The 13659-nt window shown below is 32.6% G+C and overlaps 2 protein-coding genes across 2 annotated transcripts; both read left to right on the top strand.

The window, feature by feature from the left end:
* The first annotated feature begins 6557 nt into the window (after nucleotides 1-6557).
* On the top strand, nucleotides 6558-9643 carry LOC100776868 (receptor-like protein kinase FERONIA). Its single transcript, XM_014770334.3, has one exon. It carries the CDS (start codon nucleotides 6805-6807, stop codon nucleotides 9412-9414), a length of 2610 nt encoding a protein of 869 aa, XP_014625820.1. The 5' UTR covers nucleotides 6558-6804; the 3' UTR covers nucleotides 9415-9643.
* Nucleotides 9644-12111: 2468 nt separating this feature from the next.
* Nucleotides 12112-12752, top strand: LOC100500577 (uncharacterized). The gene has a single exon (NM_001249401.3). The coding sequence runs from the start codon at nucleotides 12169-12171 to the stop codon at nucleotides 12523-12525; it is 357 nt and encodes a 118-aa protein (NP_001236330.2). The 5' UTR covers nucleotides 12112-12168; the 3' UTR covers nucleotides 12526-12752.
* The last annotated feature ends 907 nt before the right edge of the window (nucleotides 12753-13659 follow it).

Genomic DNA, 13659 nt, shown 5'->3' with positions numbered 1-13659 from the left:
CTTTATTCTGTGCCAATAAATATATTGATCACGTTCAAGAAGCTTCATCAGATGTTGCATTTCAAGATCGCTTCCTCTTATGGAAGAACGGAATGCACTTCTTGCATTGTATATCTGTTTAATAGTCGTACAGCTATTGGCATTGTGTTCCTTCAGAGTTAGCAGAATGTTTCTTGGCTTCACCATGGACTTCGTCATATCAGCAATAAGTGTCTTTTCAGCTTTAGTCAATCGCCCCGCATATGGATGTTCAACTAATGACTTGGCCAATTCATGATTATGCACTCCACAAATCAACTTCACCATCCAGCCTTCTCCTCCAGCCACTGGCTTACAACGAAGCTTGAAGGGACACACACATTTCCTAGTCCCAGTGTCTCTTCTGATAAATTCTTTTTTCCTACACTTATACTCGTCACTCCTTTCACAGCCAATTAACATAAATGTACTTCTTCTTCTACTACCTGTGTTTGTGTCCAACCTTAAAATCACCACCACAAATCCGTTTTCATGAGCCAAGGATCGAGCCCACCGCAAAACATCCTCTCGGCACTCAAACACCTACAAAACCCACATAATTTAAGTTTTCTACCAGTATTCATTTTATTAAATATGAGACAAGCATTAACATTATAACCTGAGAAGTCTTGAACGCTTCCGAACAATCAACATGTGGTTCATTCGCACCACATGATTATGCATTTTCATAATTCATATTCGCTCGTTCAGACATTATTTCATACATCCACTCATCTTCATCCATCTAACCAAATCAAACAAAAAATGACCATACAAAAAAATTAGTAATTTAAAATAAAAAGGGAAAATTAATGGAAAAACAGATGCAAAAATGCAAAAACAGATGCAAAAACAACAAATACAAAAAAAATACACTTACGGATCAAGTTGATTCGGAACTTACGGATCAAGTTGATTCGGAACTTATGGATCAACTTGATCCGGAAGAATGTTACGGATCAACTTGATCCGGAAGTTACAAATCAAGTTGATCCGTAACAAGCTTACGGATCAAGTTGATCCGTAAAAAGCTTACGGATCAACTTGATCCGGAAGCCATCCGTACGTCCGCGACGCACAAACGCCATCTACGTACCTTGTTTGTCGCCACCGACCACCGCAAAGCTTCACGCCGGAAACTTCACCTTTACCGCTGCACTCAACCTTGCTACCCCCACGAACCAGAGACAATGCCACAGGAAAAAGTGGAAAACGAGAAGAAAGCTTTTTGAAAATGGAGTAAGAAACTGTTCCAGAAAAAGAAATGCCATTTTTAAGAAAGAAAGCTGATAGAGGCAATTTTGGCATTTCAAATTTTTGCTGGGTGCACTTAGCAACACTCTTACTTTAGTTATGACTTGTTCATAGCTTTGGACAAAATGGGCTGACTTCTCAACTACATATTTGGGATTCACAGAAATGCATAATTAGAATTTCGATAACATTTACGTGTCGCTATTAATTAATTACGCAATAAAGGTCAGAGATCACTCATCACCTGATTAGAAAAATAGCTGGCTAGAAAGTAGAAACCGACATGCACTCTACAACATTTTAGTATAAAATTATGGATTTAAGAGCAATATGTAACATTTATCTTGTGAAAATGAATGGTCTAAGAAAAATATCCATTGTCAGTAAGACGGATATTACATCCTTTTACTTTTGTGAGGGCAGTTTTAGGTGAAGACTGTAAATGAATTCTTTTCTTCGTTACAAATACTTTAATTAAAAGACAGGCAATGTTTAAGAAAAATAGTAGAAAACTTAATTGAAATGGAAAAATTAAATTTAACTAAAATTTTACAACTATGAAGTTAATTTACTTAATTAGATGTATTTAACCAAATTAATTATTATTTAGAAGGAGAAGCATCAACAACTATTTAGAAGGAGTTTGAAGGGAGTAGAAGCATAACTGTGATGTGGATGGATGACAAAGTATTCCCGGTCATTCTTTGTCCAATGTAAAAAAAAATTAATGAGCTAATTTGCATGCATTCGTGATATGTAAAAGATCAAATATGATTCCTGCTGCATCTAACTTATATTTATCACTTTATGCAGCGCCAAAGTGAATTATAACGAAATTTAGAGATATACTAGACTAAAGGGTTAATGAATTTGAAAATAACAAAGAGGAAAAACTAAATTGAAAGAAAAATAGCATGAAAAGATAATTATATTGATTGATTTTTCAAATGCTTTCAAAAACACACACACACACATATATATATATATATATATATATATATATATATATATATATATATATATATGTTAATCGTTTTATGTTTACATAATGCAACATAACCTTTTTTTTTCTAACAAGAAAGGCTTAGACTACATATCAAAGAAACGAGGAAAACTAACAGCTATGAAGTCGTCCCACGTGGACCATATAATTAAATGCTCACTGTGACGTTTTATTTAACTTATCTTCTTTCTCTTTCTTCCGCTTTTGAAAAATGCAACAAAAAGCCAATTCTTATTCATGCACATCGTGGCAAAAAGCCAAAAATGCTTTACCTTTATATACAAAGAGAACCAGCCAATAGATATAATTTATTATCTTCACATACCAACCAATAAATTATGTAAAATTTGTAAAATTTCTGGAAGGGCCATGACCCTCTCACAGTAAGCTAAGTTCCGCCACCAACTATTATATTGATAAATTTTGTCTTCAAATTTTAAAAATATGTAAGTTTAGTTTTTTATTCAATAATTCATTATTGAATAAAACAATTAACATTATTGAATATGGTAGATCGGTATTTTATTTAATTACTTGTATGTTGTTATTTGTTTGTAAATATAAATTTCTAAAAGTTATCTTAAAACCCGAAAGAGAATTTTTTATTGTGTCATTAGGATATAGAAGAAACTTCCATTTTATTTTATCATTTAGATGACGAAAGCACGGTGTTATTTTATTAAGTTATAGGAAAAATGTGGAACATCTCATTTAATGATATTATTATTTTCTATAAAAAAATATTCATATTAATAAAGAAAGATTTTTTATATTTTAACACTCTTAAATATCAAACACCTCATTAACAACTTTAATTATTTTTCTATTTCTCTCTTCCTATTACATTTTATTGTCTATCATCTATCATATTGATATTTCTTTCTTCTATTTCTCTTTTTCAAGATGTTAATTGATTTTGGATGTTTAAAAACTTTTTTTTGTTTACGTTTTAGTCTTTGTAGCTTTTTTTTTAATAATTTTGATTCCTATAAAATTTTATTTCACAATGTAATTAAAAATAAAACAGAATTCAATTTGAATTTTGTAAATAATAACATACTCATAATGATTATTAATTATAATTTAAAATAAAATATAATGTTTAAGATGATAATTTACAAATAATAATAATAAGGGTCATGTTCAACGCTACTAGACCAACAAGTCAATTATATTATGCTCCATCCAACATTTTAATTTTTTAAATATATTTAATAAAATATTTTAACAAAGGCCATCGGCTAAACATCTAAGAGCATTTGGATATATTTGCTACATACATGTTCCAGCTCATAAGAGATATGAGCTACAAGACAAGACTACAAGAAGAAATCTTCTTCAGATATAATACACAATCAAAAGGCTAGTGAGTCTATAACTTACAAACAAAGAAACTAGTCATTAGTTAAGATGTTGATGAAAGTACTTCTTGGAATTGGGAAGCAAGAAAAGTTTAACAAGTGACAGAAGAAGGTATGCTTCCGTCACCTCTACAACAAGATTCTTCTCGAGAGTCTACTCCAAAATGAATAAAATTCTTGGTGGACATATATGAAACTTGCAACACAGTTATACTTTACTTGAGCCTATATACTATGAAGAAACTTCAAAGAAACTACGCAAAAGCACATTGAGCTCGAGCACTACAGGATAAGAATGAATATTTAAGAAGACACTATTGATAACTGTTAAATATGAGTTATTTTGATGATAAAAATATATTGAAAATATCTTTAAAATATTTATTTAGCAGTTATCTTTGGCTTAAATATTAAGATTTGATATTTTTCTTATTTATAGCTTGCAGATATGAAAAGGAGAGATTAAAAGAGTAAAAGATTGGAAAAAAAATCTAAAATATCAACGAGTCTCAAGAAGATATGATTACAAGCCAAATAAATCCAAAAGATATCAAAATATCAAAAAGGAAGATTTTTAGCATTAGGCCTAAGTCCACTACAATAACTATAAAAATGGAGTCAAGTCAAGTAGAGGAGAACACCACAGAACCCCCTCTCCCAGGGATTTCATTTACTCCCTTTCTTTCACCCCTCTTATCCCATCAGTTTTTATACTTCATCCATTGTAAAGCTCTCAATGACGATGAGTGACTAAACCCCTAGTTACGGCCTAGCATGCCTAAAAGTAGACGATGTATGATGTACTCACTATTTATCAATGCAAAGGTGTTTTCTATTCTATTATTTTTTCTGCTTTTATCTTGCATTATTCATCTTTATATTCTGTTAGGGGTTAGATGCTCGGGAGAGGGTAACTTCTAAATAAGATTTAAAGAAGGTATGCATGCATTGGTTTTAGGGGTTAGACACTTGGAAGAGGGTAACTTCTAATAGAAAAAAAAGAAAGGATTTCATAAGAAAATCATTGCTAGGAATAGAATGATAATTTTATGCCCATGCATTCTTGCAAACATCTGGAATTCATACTTCATGCATTTTATTTGTTGAGTCTTTGCAAAGGAATGTGGAAGATAGATAAATAAAATAGGCTTGTCATTGTGAGGAATCAAGGGCAAGTAACAGATGTGGCTAGAAGAGAGTCACCTAAATTGACAAAGAAAAATTATGAACTCGTACATCCTAGGCAAACAAGGCAGGTCAGGTCCCAACATATTTTGATTTTATTTTATTTTTATCTTCTATTTTTATCTTTTACTTTTCCTTATCTTATCTTTTAAATATTTTATCTTCTCTATATTCTATTTTTATCTTTAAATCTTTTATCCTTTCTTTCAAATCTTTATCTTATCTACTATATTTTTTTATCTTTATTTTAAATTCTTTATCTATTGCTTTTAATTTGGGTTTGCATTAATCTAAGTACAAACAAAGTCCATGTGGATTCGACACTCGGACTTCCGAATACTTTATTACTTGTAACAAATTTGATATACTTACCAATGAGTTAACAACTATCAACAACAAAGTTCAAGTTATCATGGATCAAATTTGGAGTTATTGAAATTTGTATGAAGGAGAAGTGTTAAAATATGATACAAATTTTTAGAAAAAATAAGACAAAAGTCTTAGAAACTCATGATTTTTCTAGAAATTAAATATACGAGAAAAGTATAAAAGTATTATTAACAATAGTTAAAAGATTTAAGACCTAAGTAGACTATAGTATTCTAGACTATTGTATAAAATTTAAAAAAATCTATTTTTAGGAATATGATGTTGCCAATCTTGCTTGTTTATAAATAGGCTTATAACACCTTAATGTAATGAGTTTGAGAAATCAATGTAAACTCCTTCTATTGTGTAAAAATCTATTTTTAGGAATATGATGTTGTTTGACTCATTAAAAATCATATAAATTAAGTTTTAGTCCAAGAAATCCAATAGTTAAATTTTAATATCTTTTAAATAAATATAAAAAAATAATAAATTATTGAATAAAAAACTAAACTTACATATTTTTAAAATTTGAAGACAAAATTTATCAATATAATAGTTGGTGGCGGAACTTAGCTTACTGTGAGAGGGTCATGGCCCTTCCAGAAATTTTACAAATTTTACATAATTTGTTGGTTGGTATGTGAAGATAATAAATTATATCTATTGGCTGGTTCACTTTGTATATAAAGGTAAAGCATTTTTGGCTTTTTGCCACGATGTGCATGAATAAGAATTGGCTTTTTGTTGCATTTTTCAAAAGCGGAAGAAAGAGAAAGAAGATAAGTTAAATAAAACGTCACAGTGAGCATTTAATTATATGGTCCACGTGGGACGACTTCATAGCTGTTAGTTTTCCTCGTTTCTTTGATATGTAGTCTAAGCCTTTCTTGTTAGAAAAAAAAGGGTTATGTTGCATTATTTAAACATAATAATATAAAAAAATATTTCTTTTTTAATATGAATATTTTTTTTATAGAAAATAATAATATCATTAAATGAGATGTTCCACATTTTTCCTATAACTTAATAAAATAACACCGTGCTTTCGTCATCTAAATGATAAAATAAAATGGAAGTTTCTTCTATATCCTAATGACACAATAAAAAATTCTCTTTCGGTTTTAAGATAACTTTTAGAAATGTATATTTACAAACAAATAACAACATAAAAGTAATTAAATAAAATACCGATCTACCATATTCAATAATGTTAATTGTTTTATTCAATAATGTTAATTGTTTTATGTTTAAATAATGCATAAACAATATATATAGGTTTTTCCTATTTGACATTTTTTAAATCTCTTTATTATTTTCTCTCTCTCTTTCTTTTTTCTTAATTAATGTCTATTAACATCGTTGTCTACAAATCATATATTATTCTTTTTGTCGTGGCTGAAATTTCCACACACAGTCGCTTGACTTGTGGCAGCCAGTTCATAAAACAAACAAAAATCAAAGGCAAGCGTATATATACTTGAAATCCCATGCTTGCTTAGAACGAAAGAAAAAAAAGACACGAACCATCCTGCACTAGTAGTAAAGGAAATCTTGATAATTTTGAGCTCACTGTTTTGCAACTGTGTGCTGCTTCGATTACAGCTTATATCCATGGACACAACTAGCACCCAAATTGCTTCAGGGACCATCCTCTTCCTTCTGTTGCTGTTCTTTCCTTATCTTTCCATAGCAGATGTTATTTATAGTCCCGTTGAACTCTTCAGCATCAACTGTGGATCTTCCAGTAACTTGTCCACTCGCGATGGTCGCAATTGGACTGCAGACATCAAATTCCTCTCAGAAAACAAGGACTCAGTTGCTGCTCCTGCACTCACACCATCTACCCTAGAGGGTCCTTACACCGATGCACGTTTGTCTCACTCCCAATTCACTTACTCTTTCCCTGTCTCCACAGGCCCAAAGTTTCTTCGTCTCTTCTTCTACTCAACTTCCTACCAAAACTTCCATCGCTCCAAAGCCTATTTCTCAGTCAAAGCAGGCCCATACACCCTCCTTCAAAATTTCAACGCTTCCCTCCATGCTGACGCTGGTAACGAGCCTGGCGACTACTTGTTCAGGGAGTATTGCATCAACCTCAAAGATGGTGATCGGCTCAACATAACCTTCATTGCAAGCAAAACATCTCAGAATCCAGATTCGTACGCTTTCATCAATGGAATAGAGATTGTTTCAATGCCCCCTTTTCTCTACTACACCAATCCTCACGACGTCGACATCACTGGATTGCCTCACCTCGTTGGTGTCAATACGAACCTGTTCCCCATTGAAAACAACTTTACTCTGGAGACAAAGTACCGGTTAAGAGTTGGAGACCAAGAAATCCCGGCCTCACAGGACACGGGTATGCTCAGGAGCTGGGATGTGGATAGCAAATATGTAACGACTCAAAGTGTACTATCTCTAGATATTGGCCCTGGAATTAAGCTGAGATTCACAAAGATTCCTAACTACACGGCACCAGACACAGTGTACCGATCCGTAAGGAATATGGGAAATAATGGCACCATCAACATGGGGTTCAACCTCACATGGCAACTTCCCATTGATTCAGGCTTCACCTACTTGCTAAGGTTACACTTTTGCCAGCTTAACCCGGAAATGAAAAATCCTGGTTACCAGAGCTTCTTCATATTCGTTCAGGATCAGTTGGTTGAAAAGTGGGCAGACATTCTCAGTTGGAGCGATAAACAGGAGGGTGTCCCAGTGGTTAAACAGTATGTAGTTTTCATCCCAGGGAATCAGCAGGAAACGCTTAATCTTTCACTGAAAATGCATCCTAACCCTCAAAGCTTGGCCAAGGACGCTCAAATAAACGCAATTGAGCTATTCAAAATCAACAACTCAACTGGTAGTCTTGCTGGGCCAAACCCAGACCCAGACCGTCTTCCAGAAACGCCCAAGGTTCCCCTTCAAAGACCAAACAATAAAAGCAGCGGTACCACAAGAACCCTTGCCGCCGCCGTGGCAGGTGCAGTTTCTGCTGCCGTTTTGCTCTCCTTTATTGTCGCTTTCTTCCTCATCAAACGCAAGAAGAAGATGGGTTCCAAGGAAAAAGACGAAACTCCTCTGGGTGGTGGCTTATCATCACTACCAACCAACCTCTGCCGCCACTTCTCAATCGCGGAAATCAGGGCCTCCACCAACAACTTCGACGAACACTTCGTAGTTGGCATGGGAGGCTTCGGCAACGTGTACAAAGGCTACATCGACGACGGTTCAACCCGAGTCGCAATCAAAAGGCTCAAACCGGATTCTCGGCAAGGTGCGCAGGAGTTCATGAACGAGATCGAAATGCTGTCTCAACTTCGCCATCTCCATCTTGTCTCCCTCGTTGGTTACTGTTACGAGAGCAACGAAATGATACTGGTGTATGATTTCATGGATCGCGGAACCCTCCGTGAGCATCTCTACGACACTGATAACCCTTCCCTTTCATGGAAACAAAGGCTCCAGATATGCGTAGGTGCTGCACGAGGACTGCACTATCTGCATACAGGTGCAAAGCACACGATCATTCACCGTGACGTGAAGAGCACCAACATCTTATTGGATGAGAAATGGGTCGCCAAGGTTTCAGACTTCGGGTTATCCCGAATTGGGCCCATTAGTTCTTCAATGACACATGTGAGCACTCAGGTGAAAGGTAGCGTTGGATATATAGATCCGGAGTATTACAAACGACAGCGTTTGACTGAGAAGTCTGATGTGTATTCCTTTGGGGTGGTGCTCTTGGAGGTATTGTCTGGGAGGCAACCTTTGCTCCGTTGGGAGGAGAAGCAACGTATTTCACTTGTTAATTGGGCAAAGCATTGCAACGAGAAGGGAACTTTAAGTGAAATTGTGGATGCAAAACTGAAGGGCCAGATAGCGCCTCAGTGTTTGCAAAGATATGGTGAGGTTGCGCTGAGTTGTTTGCTTGAGGATGGAACTCAGAGGCCCTCCATGAACGACGCCGTTCGGATGCTGGAGTTTGTTCTGCATCTTCAGGAGGGTGCTGTTAATGAAGTGACGGAGAGTGAAGATACCGAGGACGTGTTTAGCAGTAGCCATAGTAGTCTACTTTTTTCGGATTATAGTAAGAGCACTGCATTGAGTATGGCTACAAACGTTGGAGATTGTAGCTATGGAAGTAAGGACTCTGAGGAGAGGTCGATCCCGGACCATCTTTTCTCTGAGATTAAGGATCCAAAGGGACGATGAAGTTAGAGCAGTCTACAAGTTCAGATCCTGTTTGATCTTTTAGGTTAAAAGTGTTTGGATTGTTTGTTGTAAGTTTTTTTTGTTGTCAGCTTGTATGTAATTTGATATTTGATGAGTGTGATGAGTAAAAATCTAGAAGTGCTATAATTTTGAGTTCTCTAATACCTTTAAATATTATCAACTTAATTATCTATATATTTGGCATTTTGAAATCAAACAAGTTTGAGTTCTCTCTTAAGAATTGTCCTTTACTGGAACAAATTATCATAAAGAATTGTCGACAAGTCATTACTAAACTATTTTTCAATTTTCTTTTCTTACAAAACATAATTGTGAAAAAATATTTTTTTGCGCGAAAAGTTTACTGGAGAAGTTTATAGGATTGTAGAGAAAGACTATGATAAGCCATAAAATGAGGAAGAGAGTGACTTACGAGATCATGACGAGAAGAGTGGCTATGATAAAACGGAGGAGCACAGGAGAAAGTTTTGTATTTGTAGTGAGAATCTGAGAGAGTTCATAGAGAACGTGCAAAAGAGGAAAAAATTAAATTAAATTCTTCCATATCAAATGTTTATTAAAATCCTTTGGTTTTACATTAAATATTAATTCTTTGTAAAATTTTCAGTATTTTCAAATTCTTTAAGTTTAATTGCTAAAAATAAGACATTTTAATATATGATTTTAAAATTCACATAAAAAGTTTAAGAAATATTTAGTGATTTTTTACCTCTTTCTTGAATAATTGTTTGGTTGTTACAGTACGTGACATATTTTAAACATTTACTAATATAAAAACTAGGGAGTTTTAATAACTCGATGCATTATTGCACCTATAATAAAATTCATTAATAATTTATTTAAATGCATGCAAAAAATTGTTAAACTAATCTACAATTAAAATGTTAACATCAGGAACAAAATTGCGTTTTTGTTAACAGTCCATGCAAGCCTGATTGTTTTACGTTTTGCGTGTGATTAGTCAACGAAACAAACTTTGGCCGACACACAGCGACAAAATTTTAAACATATTAAACTGAAACAAGCATCCCAATAATTTAGATTAAATAAAAAAAAAGACTGATGCGTAGTATCTAATAAAAAAAAGTGATGAAATTGAAATGTATACATGTACATTACATATTTCATCAATATCTTTTTTCTTATATCATTTTATTTATTATACTTACATTTTTTTTCTTCTTTCTTTCTCTCTAAGGAATTTGTTTTACAAATTAATTTTTTATTTTCATGAATCATATCTCTAAAAATTTTATTTTTGGGTATATTTAAAAATGTATTTGATTACATTTTAATTTTTTAGAATTATTTTTTAAACTTCAAAATAATTTAAATAAAAAATAAAAATGAAAGTGACATGTTTACATATTAGGAATAACTTCTCATGTTGTCATGAGAATATCTCATTCTCATCATCTTCATGAAAATAAAAGTATAGGAAAACATAATAAATAAAGAATCTACAATATTGCAAGAAATTAACAATACTCATCAATAAATTTTAAATTTTTTTAACAAATATAGGAATATTAATGACGGAATATATCTAGATCCTATGAGTATCACAAAAATATTCATAAACAGAAGGAATAATTACCGGTAATATTGAGGTTGGATACAAGATAAATATATAATATCCAATCCACACACATAATTTATTGTGAAAAATAATTATATTTTTTATTCTAAGTCTTTAATCTCTAACAGAGAGTTGAAAAATACTAAACTTTTAATTAAAGTTTTTATCAAACGATTATAATATTAACTTTAACGATTTTTATGTCAAATAATTATTTTTTTAATTTTATTTATTTATGATTTGAGTTTGGATGAATCAATGTTATAATTATTAACATTTGTTTATTTTTTATATTAAGTGTATATTTTTTAATATTATATTTAAATTATTTTAGAATGAATTTATTATGATTATAGTAATTATTTTAATTAATTGAGTGTGTTAAGTATAAGTATATAGATACAAATGAATATGAGAGTAAAAATTAAAAATGCTATCCGGGTGTGTGAAACCGAATACAACAATTATTTTTAAATTGCAATATGAAAGCAGATACTATAGGTATAGGAATATAGCATCCTACCCAAATCTTAACCATTACCATTTCTAATATCACATTGTTTACATTTTCGATCACAAACTTTTAATCCACAAAACAAACAAACTATCTTCATAAAATATTTTTCCATATAGTCAACAAGATTTACTGTGCTTGGTTTGGCTTTGTTATGCACTTCTGCATGCTTTTACTTTCTTTCACGCCAAATGTCTTAAAAAGACTTAGAAGCTACCTGGTGACTTCAATGATACATATATATATGAATCATCAGTAAACTAACAATTAAAGATATCATAGTTATCATACATAGATAATGAACATTTCGAATGAAATAATTGTGTATAATAAGATCGATCATGGATTAAGTTAATCATTCAGTAAATAATAATTCATTGAAACATCTGTACTTATTATTAGAGAATTATAAATTTATTGTCTCACTTTTGCACTTATGAAACATCTGTCCTTTTTAATTCTTTATTCAATGTTCGGACAATGATTATCATTTCACATATAATAATTTGCTTAATTAACTGGCACTCGAATGTAGCGGAACCTTGGTAGTCCATATATCAATATCAAGGGTGGATATTATACATGCAGTGTGCAATTTATGAAAATAGTAGTATCTCTCAAGACTTTGTAGCTAGCAGACATGAAGAAGCAATTAGCATCAAGGCGTTTGCTGATGTGGGTTATGGTACATTTGAGCATTTCAGGAGTGTTGTCCAAGTCCAACCACACCACAACTTCAGTACTGTGCGATGGCTCCGTAGAAGACTGCCTCCACGTTCACCACTTGGACTCACAGCTTCCCACCATCTCCAGCTCCCACTTCCGCAGAATCCTCGCTGAAGGATCATGCCCCTCTGGGACTGGAGGTACAAGTAATCCCGGTCCCGCCGCCTGTTCGGGTCTCAGCGGTCATTATGTTAGTAATGGGGCCAAACCTGGTCCGGGTACAGACAGCCGATGTGCTGATCCATATGCCTACCACAAGGGTTGCTATTAAAATAAGCTATGATCGCCACAAGCTATTTATGTATTATTTCTAATGCTTTTGCTTCCTCCCTCCCTCTATCCACTGTTGTTGTCCAATGTCTCTATTATTGTGCATTTTTCCGTTATTGCAATAACAATAACTCCGTCCCCTGAACTGGACAAATTCCGGGGAAGAGATTCTGAACATGTATATGTATGTTTTTCTGCTTTCTATTTACTGATGGTTTATTGGATTCTAACTTCCACGCCTCAATCTCATGACGAATAAGTAAGGGAAGAAATAAAATGGGCTAGAGCTTATTTTCTAAATGGCTCCTGCTTAACATTTGAGACATGGAGGCAATTTATAACGACCATTTAGAGAGAAATATATACTTAGAGGGGGTAAATTCGTGTTCTAATTTACAACTAGCTAGGCTGCTTAATTATTTTATTTATTAAATGTATAACACTAGTCAGAGAAATGCTCAGTTAGAGTTTTGATAAAATTTAGTGTTGCTATATGTATTGATTATGGAATAATTAAAGGTTAGAGATCACTCTCCTGACTATAGAAATACCAGCATACATTCTACACGGTTTTAGTAAAACTTACTCCCACCGGACATAAATATAATTAAGCAAAATTAACTAACTTTGCATCAAGTGAGGAAATTGGTTAATGTTATTTAATTTTATTAATCATGCTTAAGAGATAAAGTTTTTTGTTCTTTCTAAAGTGTGTGATTTGTTAGATCTTGATATCAAATATAACAAAGTCATTAAAACTAAAATTAGATTTGATTGGAATGATATAATTAAATAAGATGAAAATAATTAAAATTACTTATATATTTGAGTCTCTTTTTTAGCTGTTTATATTTAAGTTCGAAGTAGGACAGATTTAAAAACAATCTCCAGTGTTTATCTTGTGAAAGTGAATGGTTTGATAAGGATATCCTTTTATGAAAAATGTTTGTAAAACACTATAACATCTGTACATTTTTTTTAACATACTTTCTGTTATTAACTGGTGAAATTTTTAAATTAAATTTTTTAATATTTTTTACTTTTAATTAGTGTCTCTTTTGATTTAAAATTTTAAATAAATTTTCATTAACAGTAAATGTTAGAAAATGTGTTAAAAGACTGCATTACCATAATA

The sequence above is a fragment of the Glycine max genome, chromosome 18, assembly GCF_000004515.6.
Source record: "Glycine max cultivar Williams 82 chromosome 18, Glycine_max_v4.0, whole genome shotgun sequence".
Taxonomy (NCBI): domain Eukaryota; kingdom Viridiplantae; phylum Streptophyta; class Magnoliopsida; order Fabales; family Fabaceae; genus Glycine; species Glycine max.
This window is presented reverse-complemented; position numbering and strand designations above follow the sequence as displayed.